Here is a 19058-nt window from a genome sequence, read left to right as displayed (position 1 = left end):
AAACGTGAATGACTTCCTGTAAGCTAGTAACCCTGTGCTCCCTATGTTTCTGTCCACTAGTGACAGATCCTTTTAGCCTATGTTTCTTTTCATCCTAAAAGCAGCTTTTTATTTTTCATCAAGCAATTCTCACTCTAGAGGTATCTTCTCTTTCTGTTGATAATAAAGACATATTAGGGTGATGACTTGACTGCCGATGTCCACACTGCAGTGAGAGATAAAGCTCACACCTCCTGTGCAAAAAGAAGTAGTTTCTGCAATGCCTTTCAGCATCTCTTTCCTGTTTTCTCCCCTGTTGTTACATGCCATTGAAGTATCCCATAAAGCCACCCAAACCAGCTTTTTCAGTGGTGTGACTCAGCTACCCAAAGCCTATTTGTATCAGCTGGTTCAAGCTTAAAGTGAATTTCTTTGATTTACTCCTAAAGTGAATCAAGCTAAATCGAGTTAAAGCTGCTTATAATTCTGCCTGGGTCTGCAAGCAGAAGTACAGCAGTGTTGAGACTAATTCACCTGAAATTTGCACCTTCCCTTCATGTGTTCTTTTGCCCAGCTCTCAGTCATTCGGGAATGTTCACTGTTTTAACAAGTCTGGTGTCTGGCAGATCAGATACTTGAACTGAATACCAATATATTGTAGTTCAAGCCATAATGATTAACAACTCATTTTCTTCTCTCTGATACAGATCTGGTACTACACAAACAGCATCTTTAGTGAAGCTGGGATCAATCATAAGACAATCCCCTATGTTACTCTAAGCACTGGTGCTGTTGAAACTGTGGCTGCTGTTTTTTCTGTAAGTACAGTTATAAAAAAAAACATTTACATGCTTGATATTTAAATTACTGATTTTATTTCCTTATACTGGATAAAATATAAATAGAATAGTATCTTGAGGACTGAGTGTAATGCTTCATAAAGCAATAGAAAAAATAGAAAATTTATTTCTAGATTTAATCCTAAGAGACCAGTTGTCTAGTTTGTATAAAACTACATAGGTTTGCATGCTCTCTAGGTGTATAAAAGGAGATAAAAAGTCTGTACCTTGAAAAGCTTTGCATGAGTGAAGAGGAAGAAGTCAGGAATGGCAAATACATAAAGTGAGTACTCATAAATTATTTCACCCAGTAGAATGACTTTACCTGGTAGCAGTTTATTCATATCTCAGTCTTCTCGTGTGCCTGCTGGGAAGAGGGCAGTGTTGCTGGAGAAAGCTGAGGCATAGTACAGCTAGGTGTGTTCAATGTGGATGGCAGAAACAGCCATATGTCTTACTGGGCATGTTTTAATGACATGTTTTCTATAGCAGCTTATGAATAGTGAGGAAAATTCTTCAACCATTTAAAAGTATAGGAGTAAAAGTTTGTAACTGTGCTTGGTGCAAAAATAAGCCAGCACCGTTGCACAAGTCTGTTCCATGTTGTGTTAAATTCTGCCATCTTATTCACTGAGGTCAAGCAGGCATCCTTTCATAACATGTGAGCTCCTGAGTAGGTCATACATTTGTTATGCACTGAGCATAGCAGATATTAGTAGAAAAAATTATCCATGCATATCTTTTTCTTTTCTTTCCTATTTCAACATGACCGTATAAAAAAGAAATACAGTGAATGAGCAAACTAAACCTGAAAGTTTTAGTAGGTGAATAAACAATTAACTGCTAAAGGAAATATTTTTCTGTTTGCACTGTAATAAATAAACAATGGGAGAAGTCTTTGGAATGAAAAGCTGCAAACAAGCAAATACTCCTTTCTTTGTTAGAATTTTTCCTTATCCTCATATATTCTATAACAAATGTATTCTCACAACACTGGACACATAAGACAAGCGTTTTTAAATATCAGAAATGGTTTTGGCAAAAAAATCTTTTCCAGTGGCAGAGCAACTGTTTATGACCTGCAAAGTGTTAAACTAAATCCAGATATCAAACATATCTTCTTATAGTCTAGGACGTAAGAACTCTCAAAGGTCACAAAGGTCTTCTGCTGGTCTTTCTGAATTTCTACAAATCTATTTCTGTTTTTTAATTACAAGGACAATCTTTTTAATAGGTGGAAATAATGAAGTATGGAAATCCTTACCTCCTGCTGTTTCTTCTTTCTGATACTGCAGAAATGTTTCTTTGTTTAAAATACATGTAAAAATAATACTGATAATCCTGTCAGTGATTTAAGTGAAGAATACACCTCTCTTTTTGTGGCATCAGATTAAAATTACATGGAGATGACTTCATAATGTTAAAGCCATTCTATAAATAGGTCTGTTATCTTTTCAGTTTCTTCTTTGCTATCAGTTTGTGAGGCTTATTCAGAGCACACTGTTCATACATAATGAGGTGGATGTGTCTGCTTTGGTTCCTGGTATGTGTTTTAACTTCTGCTATGCCCAATATTTTAATACTTTTTCTGTTCAAGCTACTTGCTATGCCTCTGGAAATGTTCATGTACCAGTATCTCTGCTCCCTTCAAATTTGCTCTTTCAGTTCAAGAGAAATGCTGCTCTGTAGCCTTAATTTTATTTCAGTGATCTTTATAAATGTTTCATTGCTGCTATTTAAAGGAATAACAGCATGAATGTGGGGTGTTTGTTTTTTTTTTTCTGTTGAAGGTTTTGCAGCTTCTGATTTCTACAAGTAACTTTCTAAAAATTCTTTTCATGCCTAAAAATAAGGATAGGGATTTCCATCCACTTCCACCTCTCAGATGCTCTTTTTGCTGTTGTTTTGTTTTGTTTTTATGTATTTGACAGCATTCAATATTCAGTCAGTTGCATGTCTTATGTTTTACTCAGAGGGAAACAGGGAAGAAGCAAGAGAAAGCAAGGGGAGAATGTAATTTTCCTGGCATTTTTTAACATATTATGCTTGCTAGCAGAAACCAGAATTTACTAACAATAATTCCAGGATTTCAGTAGATCCTTCTGTCTAATAGAGGTGAAGTTTTGATCTTGTAAATAAAATGGCTATTGGGGAGGTCCACAGTGAAATAATGTAGTATCTCTAATCATTATGCTATGTTAGGTGGTCATGAGACTGATCCTCAGTAAGAATGCTCAGGTATTGATGAGCTCCATTAATAAGCCTTATATGAATTCTTAAGGAAAAGATTGAAGTAGATATATTCCATAGAACTGCGAGATAATTAGCATATAAAATATCATTCAAACTCTGGAAACATTTCAAAGTTTCCCTTTAATGTGTCTCCTGGGAGCAGCAGCATAATAGTAATAGTGCTGATGTGGTCTTTGAAAGGTAGATAACATCCCATCCTCTTTTTATAGCTTCATATTGCCTCAGATCATGTGATATTCCTGCTAGTATCATGTTTGTCTACAGCTCCATCCCTCTTCCTCTTGTGCAAAAGCCACATAAACAATCATTTTCCTTTCGTTCATATAATTTGGCTGCAACTTCTGCTTCCACCATCACTTCCTAGTTTACTTCATGAGATACCAGTGTCGTAGCATTGCATACTTGGTGCCCTAGCTTCTCTCTGGGTAGTCAACTTAAACTTTCTATACAATTTTAGTCAGTTGTAGAATTCTCCACCCCTGGTACTGAAGACGGATTCAGTTTAGAGGACTAGCTAGACAAGCTACTTTGTAATGAGAGAGGCCATAAATTTCAGTTTGCTTCTGAAAGTTTGGTATCCTCTGGAATGAAATACTGATTAGACTACCTACTCATAGATGTGTCACAGCAGTAAGGTAACTAACCTGGTGCCGTGCTTTAAAGCAGAATGGAGTAAACCTAAGTAATTCCCTGGCAAATCTGTGTTTATTAGAAGACTGTTCTATAAATTCTACAGTAAAGGGAGTCCACAAACTAAGTTATTCTTTAGTAAGATTAGTTACTGTGGCTTTTTTGTAATACTTAGTAACTGAGGTTAATTTAATGTAGTTGTTTTAGGGGACAGAAAAAACAAATAGGCAGTGCCTTTCTTTGACAAGGCACAGGCTGAATGGAAAGGGAGACAGGAGCAAACGTGAGAAAGATTCCCCCCTGCCATGAAACCAGCATAGAATAAAAGGAAATATTATTCAAATTAAGCATCCCTCATCCAATTTTGCCACCTGTAACACCACATTTGGTCTTTATAGAATGTTCACAGAAAGAGGCTAGCTATGACTATATTAAGAAGATTATGTTTTAAGCATTTTCCATAAGGTGATGCACCAAGGTGTTACTAATGTGCTTTTGAAAGCCTGTGACAGAGACAAGCTGAGCAAAGTCTGGAATGAGTTAAAATACTGAATTATCAGTAGTAGATCATAAAAGAATATAGGAAGTCCTCTGCAATATCACACAGAAGTCAAGGAAGTCAGCTTTCTTAGGTGAGATAATTTTATTCTGCTTTGGGATGCTATGAGAAAGGGCTCTTCAACTTGTCTGTGTTTCTTTTAATGTTCGTAGATTTTAACATACAAAAAAGGATTCCTTGTTTAGGGCATGGTGCATCTTAAAACAAGGATATTCTAGACACTGCAGTGGGTGTTTTCAGTCCTAACACGTTTCCTCCATGGTATCTAAAGGGTAATGCAATATATATGCATTGAAACTCTCACTGGGGTTAGAAGATGAAGAAATACTTCCAGTGACAGCCAGTGGAAAAAATGGGGTAACAAATACTTTAATCTTGAGGGTTCATAGGAGGCTTTGATATAATCTGATTTTTAGTGAGACTTTCAATGCAGTCCCATGTGGCATTCACACGAGACCAGAGTCAACCTTCACCTACACATAATCCCCAATAGGCTGTAAGCAGAGGAGCAGAGGAATCATTCTATGATTCTGAGAGTGTAAGAATGGGGCAGACATGGCATTTTCCCCTTTTCCTTCTCTCACTCTGACAAGATGTTGCTCTAGGAGTACCAGAATTAGGAGATAATATCTTGGCCTGTAACAGGCTGGATAGGATTTTTTCTTTGAATTTTCAACTTTTGTGGGCATCCTAAAGCCAGTGAATTTCAATGGTTTTCTTACATGTTGCATCAAAAAGTCCATCGTGTTGAGATTAAAAAATATAAAACACAGTAGATGTGGGCTGGATGAAATGATATCAGTGTGAACGCTCAGCTAACTGCAAAACTATTCTTAGAGAGTGGTTATCAACACTTCACTGTCATACAAAGAAATGTCAAATGAGATTCTGTGCTATTTTGTTCTGGGTCAATTAATCATAAAAATATCCATTAATAACATGGGAGAGTTTACAAAGAGCCTTTTATAACCAACTGTGCTATCCAAACTTTCCAGAGAGAGGAACTCAAAAGTCACTGTATTGAACAAACTGTAATCAGAAAGAATCAGGAGTAGAAAAGAGATTCCAACCAAGCAGCTTCACAGACCATGGTATTTGACTGTCAGAGCGCATGTGGGCACATTTTCACTGCAGGGTGAATCACAGAGTGTGACTGTGTTAATGCATTAACATTATTCCTTCTTAACCATAGAATCATAGAATGATAGAATGTTCTGGGTTGGAAAGGACCTTAAGATCAGCTTGTTCCAACCCCCCTGCCATGGGCAGGGACATCTCACCCTAGACCATATCACGAAAGTCTCTGTCCATCCTGGCCTTGAACACTGCCAGGGATGGAGCATTTACCACTTCTTTGGGCAACCCATTCCAGTGCCTCACCGCCCTCACAGTAAAGAATTTCTTCCTTATATCTAACCTAAGCTTCCCCTGTTTAAGACTGAACTCATTACCCCTTGTCCTATCACTACAATCCCCGATTAGAGTCTATCTCCAGCATACTTGTAGGCCCCCTTCAGATACTAGAAGGCTGCTATGAGGTCTCCATGCATCTCCAAATCATTTTATCACACTTGGGCTTTTGGATGGACAAAGATTACATGTGTTGAAGCAACCATGTCTTGCCTCCTAGGACAAAAAGTCTCCTTATGAAGGTATATCTTATGTCACTTGTAAGACCTAAGCTATAGTAGGACTAAGTTATAGTTATAGACTGCATTTATGTAGTACAAATTCTCCTGCATGGTATATTCAGAAGCTGAAGGCTTTAGAGACTTATATCCTGCTGTTGAATGTTTAAAAAAAAATGGCTTTAAGTAATTTTTCCCCCATTCTATTCAAGATGATCTGCATCAGGCATTCGAATACCATCATTCAAAAATAAAGCCACAGCCACAATAACCTGTCATAGACCATGGTCAAGATCTAGTCTAGCCTTGGCTACATGAAACTGACACGAACTTAGTGCTTTCAACAAATCATCAACAGAACAAGCTTTGCTTATAAAGTATGCATAATTTACTGAAGGGATATAATAGGAATAAGGTAATGGGAGTTTTTTGTGCTGCTCTAAGGGCTGTTGCCGGTCACTGCTGAGGGGAAAGCAGACAGTTAGAATGAATCCCTGCATAAGCTATCTTTGTCATGCTGGTCTGGAAGGCATTGAGTATGGAGACCCTCTCATAGTGAATGGAAAATTTCACTGCCAAGTGAAGCTGATTAAGGATGCTTTACTGCAAATTAGTTCAGACTGAACTTGGAATTTTAGCAGTCAGTTTCACCCTTTGTTGATAGCAATCCCTAGCCTGACACCTACAGAAGATGTATAGACTCTTACCCTACTGTGGCATTAACACAGATAAAACAAACTGATGTGAGAGTAGGGTAGGCGCAGATTTATTTAAGGCTTGTGCTCATGTAGTCAAACTTGGTGCTAGGTCTCTAAATTCTGTACTTACATAAAATAGCCCATTTCTTTGTTTTATAATTGCATCATTCATATAGTAGACAAATGGATATACATAAAAATATAAATAAAAAATCCCACAATTTGTAACACTCAGTCTTCTGTTCCTCTCCTCTTCCTGGATTCAAGATACTACACATTGTGTCATAAATAGACATGACAGTGATATAAATGTGATTATCCATTTTAATCCTGCTGTTTAAAATGGAAATAACACAGAGTTAGCTTGTCACATTAATTCTGAATCTAGACATGTCTTACTCAGACCTATATCCAAAATACATGAGAAAAAAGTGTGACTACCCTTTAACATGAGCATATAGTTCAAACTGCCTTACAGAACTGAGACATCAAGAAAATCTGATAGTGTTTTCTTAGTATAATTTAGGGCCAGAGAATAAGTATGGAATATTATTCAGTGACCTCCCATTTGGGCTGTAGAACTTGCTTACACATTCATTTTACCCAGAGAAGCTTGTCTGATCTTTTTTAATGCACTCTGCTTTCATTATGTCAGCCCCAGTATCTGCAGATGACTCAAGTGAAAAAACTGACATTTGCTTTTTAAACTTTATTCACAAGTGTTTCCTGCCAGACAGAAGTGACTTGTGTGAACTGTTAACATAGTTTGCATATCAGTTGCCTTATTATCACCAAATATTTGTGCTGAGAGAATAGTGGTTGCAATGCTTTTTTTATACACATTTTCAGTAATTCACCATGAGTGGGTATAGGCTTCTCCAAATGCATGTTTATGATCGCACATTAAACAGGTATCAGCCTACACAGTTGGGCAAATAACTCAGTGTGCTATCACAGAAAACAGATGCAATTCTTTTTTTTTTTTTAACTGCACTTGTGCATATACTGAATTTCTTGTTATGTCATTTACTCTACCATATAGTATATTTTGACTTGTTATGGATCTTGTAACATATATAACATTTATACAACATGTTGTAACAGTTACCAGTGCGTAGCAGTGAAACATTCAGAACTATAAGTACTTGAAAACTAGTGAATCATCTTCAATTTCTTATGACTCATAAGCATCCTAGTGGGTTTTGCAAGTTAATGAGTTTTGGATTTGTATAATCATAAGTAAAAATGAAGTTGTTTTCTGTTTATAACCCCAAAACCAACATTTTTTTTTCACCGGGAAACTTGCTGTTATAGAAGACGTTAGTCCTTTCTTTTCAAGTATTTGCTGAAAATTCAGGGTTTAACTGAGCTTTTTTTCCATCAAGAAAAGAGGAACAAAAAATTCAGCAGAGAAATTTGAGGTACTGATGTACTGTCATAGGTTTCCTTAAGAAATCCTCAAAAAGAAATCAAATTTTAATTAGAAATACTGTAGAGCTAAGCAGCTCAACAGACTGGCTGTTACAGCATCTGTGTGTTTAAATGATTCAAAAAACCTTGTTTGGCCTTGATGAAAGATGGTGCTTCCTGAGAGGCTTTTCTTTTTTGTGGATTGGCTCCCAGTTAAACAACTTTGATCTGCCAAAGGGCACTGTAATACTTCTGCATTGCATCCTGACCAGCAAAGGCACAGACCCATGTCCTTCCAAACACACATTCTGCCTTTCATAAGACCACAGCTTTGTAATTTATAACCAGGTAGGGTGTGTGCTTTTGATTGTTGTGCTTGGCTTCTCAAGAGGTTGATTCTGTGTAGCATCCCATTCTGGCAGAGGCTGGTATGCCTCATTCAATTTTGTGCCATAAACAGATGTGTTTTGTTGGGCTGGAACTGGAAACACAAGAGGTAGGTCACAGGTCTGAACAAACTGGAGGTGTTTTCAGCCTTAAAATGGAAGCAGGCTTTTCTCTCCTCATAATTGCACAAGTTAATCTTGTCTAATCGCGAAACCTTCCAAGGCTCTATTTCCTAGATTTATTAGTGTTGTTAGTGTACTTAACTTTGTATCAACTTTGGAAATGATTATAGAATTTCCAGCAATTCTGGTACATCGTAGTGTCCCTCTGGAGAAAGACAGAATTCCTACTTATTTTTCCAGTGAATAAAGTTGGTCCATTCCGTAATTCACAAGAAATGTCACCAAGAATTGTAACTACAGATTCTTTGGGGCAGAAACTGTAGGGAATGCCCAGAAGCTGAAGCATTAAAGTTCCTTATTGCTACTATACTAAATAAATAACAATGATGAATGCTTGGGAAACTTGGCATCAGCTGAGGGAAAAGAATGATTACACATGGATTTGGTTTACTTCTTCCCAAATTGTCTCTGAATAAAAAAGATTTAAAGTGTATTAAAAACTGTCATTCTGTTCTTTATAAATATGGACCCACAGATCTGCTGTAACTGTATCTGTGCTTGGCTGGTCTCAGTGAAAACTGGGAGTGCCTCACCAATCAACCTAGATTTGCCAAATATGTCCACACTACTTATTCTCAGTGTAAACACAAATGTATACATGTCTTTTCAGAAGGCTTAGTCCAAACTGCCCTCCCTTATGAGGATTTGCTTTGCATTGAGCTTTACAACCAAAACCTATCACTTTTTCCTGTGTTTTGTTCTGAGTGAGAGTCATCTATGAACTTTTTCCCCTCTAAGGGGGAAAACCTGTTTTAATACAAAACCCACCAGCTGGCGTTACACCAAGACTGTTTAATCATGACCACCAATCCAGAACTGGAAAAAAATAAGGGAAATTTTCTGGTATGTCAAATTACATCTTTAACATCTATTGCTGAATGTGTAATTCGTATCAAGTTACACGAGAAGCATCTATTGCAGAAGTCTCTGTCTTCTTATGAACCCATCAGATAACTTTTCGTCCCTCAGAGCCATAAGATATGTCTTTTATGTATGTATGGCCACGTGTGTTTGCAAGATGGATTCGTTAATCATAGTGGAAAATACTTGGCATCTTGTAGAGCTTTTGACAGTGCAGCACTTGCAGTTTTGGAGTATTTAGACCTCATGAGCACAATGTGAAATGTTAATAACATCAGTGCGGGTCTATTTTAAACATGGCTCTGAAATAAATTCTATTATGGAAGCTGTGGAGGCTGTGGAAAATGAGTTTATCTCCTCATTTAAAGAAATAAAGAATGCTAAAGCTCACCTCAGAGTTGCTTTCTGCAGCATCACAGCGTGCATCTCTGGTGTGGAAGTCCAGGGTGCAGGACTGGCATGTTTTAAAGCCTGCCTAAAACCATTCTGTTGAACACAGTGTTGTGGGAGAAGTGCTTGTTGCACAAGCAATTTCTTCCCTGGGTGACTTTGTCATTTCCTTTAGTACATGCCTTCTAGACACTCACAGTGGAAAGGTGCGCATGATCACACAGAATTAAGGGCCTTACTCCAGATTTCATTTTGGTTGCTCATTTGATCTTTTGCTCAAAGCATGTGTCAAAAACAGATTTCTGTCTCCAGTAAACAGAAAAACGGCAAACAGTTATGTGACTGTGACTTTGACTTACTTGAACTGGTATATTTCAGGCTTTGTATAATTGTTTTATACTTCTCACATGAAAGCCAACTGTAATTAGTAATTATAGTGGTTATCAACAAGAATAGTACATCAGCTGTTGCAACCTAAAATAGATATTAGCCTAATTTAATGAGTCAAACTAACACAGACTGTTTCATGCTACAGTTTTTCAAGAAAATCTTCATTGTGTTCTTTTCTATAACATAAGTATTCAGATTTTGTGATTGCTTTTAACAAAGTTGATTTAGCTTCAGGTCTTAAATATAAATTCAAAATGTGCATGAGTGCATCAGTATCAGTGTTACAATCACTTATCTGAGCAGTTTTCTGATGGGTGGATTTCTTTTATCTGGATATTCTAATTACATTAAATTAGATATTGATATTAAGAATAGTCAAAATGCAAAAAACAAGGGACTGAAATTTGTTTCAACATTTTGACATTCAAAAAATAAATATTCTAAAAACATTATTATTGACATTTGGTGCAAATTTGTAAGCGATTCAATCAATGTACAATTATTTCTGTGCTGAAAAAAATCAAGCTTCACATAGTTATTTTCATGATAATTATTTTCTACAGCTAATGTACACTGCTTGTTTTATTATTAAATTGCTACGCATGAACCTAAAGGTCCTGGTAACTTTGAAATCTACTACATTAATGGTGCTAATCTTGAATTTACAAGTTGCACACTTTTCCTATCTATATGTTTATATTTGTTCTGTAGTAGGAAATCCAGGCATAAAATGAATACCAAGTACTGCTTTGATCATTTCCTAGTTTTTTTAATGGTCTCAAATAAGGATGCTGTGCTGCCTTTTTTTTTTTTAAGAGATTGAACTGTGTAATCATAACTGTGAACGCAATTATGAACACATGGCAGTCGATAAACATTATAAAACCAGCTCTAATGGTTTTAGTTTTGATGATCACATTTATTAGAAGAACGTGTTACATGGTCTGAGTCCTACAGTGCTTTATCAAGAAAATAAAATGCTACTTTTTGTTTTCCAGGGCTTAGTTATTGAGCGGCTGGGACGCAGGCCTCTTCTCATTGGAGGTTTTGGGTTGATGGTTGTCTTCTTCGCAGTACTTACCGTCTCTCTGACTTTGCAGGTAACACCATGGTTACTCCATATTTTTACTCTCTCTTTTGTATTTTAAACACAATGTGCTTGATACCAGTTTGCCTCAGCATTTCTATATAAGCCAATCCTTTTAATCAGTTTGGCATAAGGATTGAAACGTCTGCCTTTTGCTTATTTATGAATCTGTTGGTTTCAAAGCACTATGGGCAGCCATAGCAGCTTTTACATTAAAAAGCCATAGGAGCTTTGCCACATTCAGTCTCCTGAATGCATAAATCTCAGATTTATGCATTTATATCATGAACTATTACAAAGACAATTTTACCCATAGTTGGGTAAATAGTTTACCCATATTGCATGCTTTTATCTTTATTTGTGATGCAGTCTTCTTGAGATTTCTTTCATACTTTATATGTCACCCTTATTCTTAGGTTTGGATGTTTTTTCCAGTAATAAAAAATGTCCATGTTTACTTCTTCTTTCAAATTACATTTATGATAATTTTTTGAAAATTGAAAGACTTAGACTTCACAGAACATTTGCATTAGGTTCTCAGCTCTTATTAGCAGTAAGTTCCCTAGCTATTTCAAATGGTCAGAGGAGGATTATTAAACCAATCTAAATACTGATGCCAACTCATTTTTTCTTGTTTAGCTTCCATTTCTGTAACAATGCATTTTCTTTCTGTTCCTGAGGGCCTTTGAGAAGTAAAACCGACGTCTGCAATGGCATGGGTTTGAGTGGTCTTTCAAGTTGTTTCTCTGTTGTCGTTGATTCCTGTGTCTTGCTATTAATCTGACTTTAAAATCTTGTTTCGTGGCTAAAGAGAGCCAGTAAGTCAGTTTGACTAGCAGATGTATGCCACACCATTGCAAAGTTTTATTTGACTTACCCGTATGTACCACACAATAAAGCTTTACTTCACATGCCTGTCATGACAGCTATAGGACAGCTCTCCAGAAGAGAGTTGCTATTGAAGGTTTTGTATGCTGAGTAAAAAATTCACTTCCAAGCCTTTTAAAACCCAGTTTAATGTCTGAGGACCTTCAGCAATTGTATATCTCCGAAGTCTGGGTGCATTTCAGTTTTACTTCTTCTCAGAAGTGTCTCAATCTGTTAAGTATTATTGATTTGCTTTGGACAAAGGACCAGGGTACAAATAAGCTTGACCTCAGAGCAATTTGTATCTACTTCATATTTGTTCCTGCTCTCAGTGCCTTTACAGATCTGCATTCTGGTGAAAACTCCAGAATGCGTAATTCTGATATATCTACAAGTCTCTTGGTTAATGTTAATGCCTAGGAGACCATGTCTTTCACATAACTAAAGGAATAATTCAGACTGGAAGAAAAAAAGGCATTGTAAAATGGGGTTTTATTTAGTACTGAAATAAAAACTTGCCTATTTTAGCAAGTATTTTTTCACAGTGCTACTCAAGGTGGTATTTTGTGATACTATATTCATACATATCTTAACTTTGAAAAAAAAACAGTATAATTCTAATAAAAGTGGCATTCACATTTTGCTGATGGAAAAACACACTGATGAAGACAGTAAGGAATAGGAGTTCCTGACTGCTTCCCATATTATTATTATCAAGCATTCACATACATGATTAAGAAATAGTGTCCAGAAAACTCAATGGAAATTGCTTATTGTATTTCAAGTTCCTATCATTTACAGGTCCAAATAAAGAAAAATCTCTTTAAAAGTAGAAAAAAAAAATTGTGAGGAAAAGAGTTGATTCCCTTTTCAGTTCCCTTAAAAAACCATTTACAGTTTGTTCCTTTTTCCCCTGTAGCTGTTGTTTGCACACATGGTCCTCCCTGTCTGCAAAGCCAGATTATGGCTAAAAATCCCTGGACTGTGGCTTTCCATGCTTTGCTAAGATTGCTAAGGTTCGCATACAGCTGTCATGTCTAGACTTCAGCCCAGCTTTTAACTGCTGAACTTTGAAGCTCTATGAGCCATCATAGTTGCTGGTTTCAAGCATGACTGAAATATCCAAGAAGGATGGAGGTGCCAAATCTGTTCAATGGAAAAAAAAACTCTTTTCCAGGTCAACTTGAACTTTAGCATAAGGTGTGAACTTTCAGAGTTGTGACTTCTGTGGTGCAAGAGCTTGCCCAGGGATTTCACAGAGGCCAAGACCTTTAATACAGATCATGTAATAAGGTTCTATAGAAATACTGTGATTTTCTAAAGTGATCCTTGACTAAATTCTGAAATAGATAAAGAGTAGTGGGAAACACTATTATCTGTGATTTTTTTAATACTGGTGACACGTACAATGTACTTAATGTAAATGTCTTGTATCTACCCAGAAAACCGTGTACTGGCTTCCTTACCTCAGTATATTTTGCATCCTTGCAATCATTGCATCATTCTGCATTGGACCAGGTATGTCTACATTTTTTTTCATGGTTTTTTGTACATCAAAGCACAGGTATTTTTGCACTGGCACTATCTTAACAAATCACTTGTAGGGAACATCACTTTACCTGTATCTGAAAACCACAAGGGCTCTAAGACAGTAAAAGGTGATAGTAACCCAAAGTGATAGCAATATTCTTGATAATTGGAACTAGATGATCTTAAGGTCCTTTCCAACCCTAAGTATTCCATGATTCTATAAAGACCCATGTACATGTGTATTCCCACTTATGTGTTAGCATAATTGAGGACTACTGTCTAAATTGCAATCAGTACCAAATTATAATGTTAGCTATTATTGCAGGGTTGCTATTCTTTTTTATATTTATAAAACCCACTCAGACTGGAAGCTAAGTGTTTTATATATCAGTGCTTGTGTTAGCAGTTCAATGCTGGTAGGATAACAATGGAACACTGGTGAAGGGGGAGGAAGGGTAGAGTTTGTGTGTTTTTCCTTTCTTCTCTTCCTTTCCAAAGATACGTGCAAGAGGGTTTGATAGTCTCTTTCGGAAGACGATGGAAAAGGTAGATGTCGTGATGATGAAGATACTGTTTGTCTGCATTTCAGATCTGATGTACACAGATATCTGCTTTTGTAGGTTGTACTGAGTTTACCAGGACCATTTTCCCAACCTAGTTTTGGTTACTTAGAGATGGATACAGCTTTATAGACAATCCAGGATTCAAAGGTTGTAATTTTTATATTTAATTTTCTATAACAAGGAACATCTTTAGTGTATAAATAAGAAATAAATCCAAAACTTTCTTAGAAGTGTAGGAGAGCAACAGTGAAGTTTCAGCAAGGGTAATTATGACTGGATAGAAGAGGAAAAATTTTATACTTAGAGTGGTTAAGCATTTGAAGACTTAGCTTAAAGAGGTCGCGAAATGTCCATCCTTGGAGCTATTAAAAACTCAGCTGGACAAGTTCATGAGCAACAGGCTCTGCCTTGAACAGAGGCTGAATTCCAGAAATCACTTACAACCTAAATTTATCCTGTGATTCTAATTGCATCATATCTTTGGAAAATGCACATTAATAGATATGCAAATATTTGCCTGAGTGTTTCTCTAAATAGTATTGTTCTGGCCTTCAGGTACTTGATCAGAATTGGATCCTACAGTTATCAAATAATGAAATGTTAACAAAAAATATTTGCAGGTAGATAAAGAGGGATTTAATCCAAATTCAATTCTCCTACAGAATAAGATGTCAAAACAGCACTTAAATTTTCAAATACTCTCTTCCAAACTGTTTTCCACAAAAAGGGGAAAAATCAGCTGCTTTCAGCGAGTTTTTTCACAGTTGTTTAGCTGTAAACCTGAAAGTAAGGCTTCTGTAGGCTTCTATTCCCTTGAGTTTTCAGTTTCTTCATGCACCATTTATTGCCCCTTTTTCTTTGTGAAGAGTGACATTAAACATGAATCAACTGTTGTATATCTTCACCACTAAAGTGATCTAATTAATTGATTGTGGTTTATTTTGGGAAAGAGTTGCTGATGCTTTGACTAATGAAACATTGCTGTAATTCCATGGATCCTCTTTCGGAAAAGCTGAGGAAAGTTTATGCTGTTTTAGAGGAAAATGGGGAGAAAAGCAGAATAAACTTTTTTTCCACCTGCTTCTGGGAAAATAGTTTGTCGCTAATCTCTGTGCTTATTCCCTTTGCATATGGTAGCTGACTGAAGAATAGATCCGCCAAGCAGGCTTCACTAGGGGCATTAACACACCTAATATTGGACAGTAGGTGGCCTATGAAGACTGTTTTTCCTCACCTCCAGCTCTTCTTGCAAGGCAAATACTGCAGAAGATCTTGCAATTCCTTTGTCCTCCTGTAAGGACAACTCTCAGGTTAACCAAGTCCTTAGAATTGCTGACATATGTTTGTTAGACTTTTTTGAAAGAAGAATTCTGTGGAATAGAACTGCTCTTGCATTTGAATGCCTAAGAAAAATGAACTTCTGTTCACTTCTTGAAAACTTCCCTCCCAGTGTTTTAAGTAGCTCAGACAGTTTAAGTGCACCTACTTGCAATATCTTCCCTCAACTGAGTAAAAATACTCAGTTAAATTGTATTTTTTTCCATATTAAAGACATGTTCCAACGATTTTTAGAACTACAGATCAACATGTTCTTACATGTTATATTTTCAGCATATTAAGAGTAACCCTTCATATTTCTCCTTCACCTCACCATCCTTCAGAATGGATTCTGAGTTTCTTCATTTAGCTTCTTTCCCTTTATAGATGCTATTCAGGATTTTGCATTGTACTTTGAACTCTCTTTGGAGCAAAGTGTTGCAGATGTATGCAAGCTTTTGCTTGATATTACTTACATGCTTCCCACAGAAATTCTTTAAAATGAAAGCTTATTTTATGTTTTTCACCATATTCATTAGTTTTAAAGCCAAAAGACATCAATACTGTACCAGTAGCTACCTAGTTGGCCTCTCACCCTTTTCTGTGTACATTCAAACATTTTAAATACCTGACTGTAATGGGAATATCTCAGTAGCACTGAACAGTGATTTTCTTTGTGTGAAAATTTTGATAATTGACACTTCAGCTGTTGAGAAGAAGTTGTGAAGAATCATAAAAAACATAAGAAACATAAAAAGGACATGGAACTGTTGGAACAAGTCCAGAGGAGGGCCAAGAGGATGATTAGAGGACTGGAGCACCTCCTGTATGAAGATAGGCTGAGAAAGTTGGGGCTGTTCAGCCTGGAGAAGAGAAGGCTGTGTGGAGACCTCATAGCAGCCTTCCAGTATCTGAAGGGGGCCTATAGGGATGCTGGGGAGGGACTGTTCATTAGGGACTGTAGTGATAGGACAAGGGGTAATGGGTTAAAACTTAAACAGGGGAAGTTTAGATTGGATATATGGAGGAAGTTCTTTCCTGTTAGTGTGGTGAGGCACTGGAATGGGTTGCCCAGGGAGGTTGTGAATGCTCCATCCCTGGCTATGTTCGAGGCTAGGTTGGACAGAGCCTTGGGTGACATGGTTTAGTGTGAGGTATCCCTGCCTGTGGCAGGGGGGTTGGAACTAAGGTCCTTTTCAACCCTTAAGTTCCTCTTAAGGTCCCTTAAGGTCCTCTTAAGGTCCTTTCCAACCCTAACTATTCTATGGTTCTATGGCTCCATGATTCTACATTTTGATTCCTCTGTAAATTAATAGCAAGATTTTAGCTTACTTTAATAGGAACAGATTTACCTTCAGTGAAACTCCTCTGTTCTGTTTAGTGGGGTGTAGGAGATTTGAACTACTTTCCTACCCCTTAGCTGGGAGCTAAGAGGTTTCTCTTTCAAAAACAGCTTTCATAACTTTCTGGTCAGTAAAAGGGCTTTTCCAAAACAAAATTACTGCATATTTCTATTATTAATTTTCTTATTTTTAAAAGTTTTTAACCTTTTGTAGACATCATGAGTGTCATCTGTTTGTATTGGTTAAACAGGTAATATTGTCATGGTATTATAAGCATTCAGTATCTTATTAGATTCCTCCTGTAGTTATTTAGAGCATTTTAGCATTCTTCAGAGTAAATCCCACAAGGTTTGTAATGATTCTGTTGATACAGATCTTAACATTGGTTGAAATAGTTTGTGTTTACTGAGCTATTGGTGCTTGTAAGAATTATCCCATCTAAAAGCAGTAAATAGCATAAAGAATTAAGGTTGTAAAAATACTGCTATAACTTTCTAGAACATAAAATTGCCTTTAAAAATACAGTATTTTCCCTCTCATCAGAACATCTGATTCTTTCTTTATAGCTTAGATGTTGTGTGGTATCCCACTTTCTGATAGCATATGCATGAGTCCCATCTGCTTCCTCTACAGCTAGGATCAGCTGTTACTATAAACTGTGGGGGGGTTTATTTGTTTCATTTTTCTGAACTTGGCTTTTCAGCTTGCAGATGTGTTTCTAGGCATATTGCTAAAGACTGAAACAGTAATATTAACAACAGGTAGATTCTGGCATGTGTTTGATTTGGTACTTGTATCATTTCTATCAAAAGACAAACAACAGAAAGCTTTCATTTACTAAAAATTAAAGGAACCCTTATGATCAAGATAGTCAATCCATGATCTGACAGAGAAGTACCCTTCAAAAATAGCTTATTGTTTTATATATTAGGAAGCCATACTGTTCCAGACAGTTGCTTCATTGTGCTTGTTTGGTTATTTATACACAAATGAAGGTGTTTGGTTGCAGAGAAACATGCTGCTTTCCAGTATTGTGATTCTGGAACATGTTAGTAAACAGTTTCACAGTTTTCTCTTCAAGCAGAAGGTAGAAGCTTAATGGAAATGTTTTTCTTGGTCACAGATTTGACATGAAATAGGCATAGGATACATTTCAGCTGAAGAATTGTCATACATCAAAGAGCAAATAGAAAGGACTGAGGGGATTGGTTCTGGCTCCTAAGGAAGCAACAAGCAAAAACTCAAAAATCAATAGAGGAAACAAATAAAAGGAAAATAGTAAGAGAACATTATCAGTATCTCCACAAAGCAATTTTGCTCTTAATATTAGGTGTCATGAGCAAATGCATTGATTTAGAATGCTTTTACTGAGTGGGCAAATAATATGCAGCTCCTTGGGAATTTGGGTAGTGATAGATTGGCTGAGGTACATGCAAAATGTCTTCCTTCTTTAACTTTGTCTTAGATATTATTTAAGGAAAAAAAGGGAAGCTAAAAGCAGTTATCCCTACTTTTGTGCCGGTTAAAGCTCTGTGGCTGCCTGTTCATGGGCACTGAACACAGGCATGTTGACCTTTGCTTGCAGAATGGATTTCTCTTTCTGGAAAACCACACTAAAATCTGACTTAAACAGCTACAGAGCTGGTTCTGCTTATTTTCATCTGTTTACTTAAACTCCCGGTTCCCTCACTGTGACTTCGCAACAGCTGCTGCACAAACAAGTTATTTTTGATTTTGCTGGGTAAATTGAAAAATATCTGTACGTATGTGTGTGCGTTGGGTGATATCAGACAGTTTTATAAAGCTGCTGGACACTGGCCCCTTCAATCTACCAGTCAGATAGTGTAAAAACTGACAGAACAAACCCAACTGGCTCAATGTGTGCAATCCAGTTTCCTTATTTGCCTGAAGGGGTGTGACCCCACTTGCCAGGGAGGTTGTCAAGTATTTTGGGGTGAGGAGCTTGCAGTCTTTGTTTTTGATGCTTTTCCAATTCGTATTAAACAGAGAAATGTTCAGTCTCTGAACCAGAGAACGGCTTTTCTGCCATGTGTCAAGAGATTCATCCAGATGATGGAAACAAAACAATAACTGATTTAGTTGGGGATTGCAACAGTGTTGCATGGACTTCCAGATAATTTTCCC

At 36.8% G+C, this 19058-nt stretch overlaps 1 protein-coding gene across 4 annotated transcripts in view; it reads left to right on the top strand.

Annotated features, from left to right (window-relative positions):
• SLC2A9 (solute carrier family 2 member 9) overlaps positions 1-19058 on the top strand; it is a 122736-nt gene that overhangs the window by 72359 nt on the left and 31319 nt on the right. For all 4 annotated transcript variants that reach the window (XM_061469172.1, XM_061469169.1, XM_061469161.1 and 1 more), the window contains 3 exons: positions 687-797; positions 11205-11306; positions 13603-13678. In XM_061469172.1, coding sequence (XP_061325156.1) covers positions 687-797; positions 11205-11306; positions 13603-13678 — 289 coding nt within the window. The remainder of the gene's footprint in view (positions 1-686; positions 798-11204; positions 11307-13602; positions 13679-19058) is intronic.

Source organism: Pezoporus flaviventris, unplaced genomic scaffold (assembly GCF_033815535.1).
Source record: "Pezoporus flaviventris isolate CSIRO_AGI_PZ_B2104156 unplaced genomic scaffold, CSIRO_AGI_Pfla_v1 ptg000002l, whole genome shotgun sequence".
Classification (NCBI taxonomy): Eukaryota; Metazoa; Chordata; class Aves; order Psittaciformes; family Psittacidae; genus Pezoporus; species Pezoporus flaviventris.
Note: the sequence above shows the minus strand (reverse complement) of the source record. Positions and strands in the feature narration are given on the sequence as shown.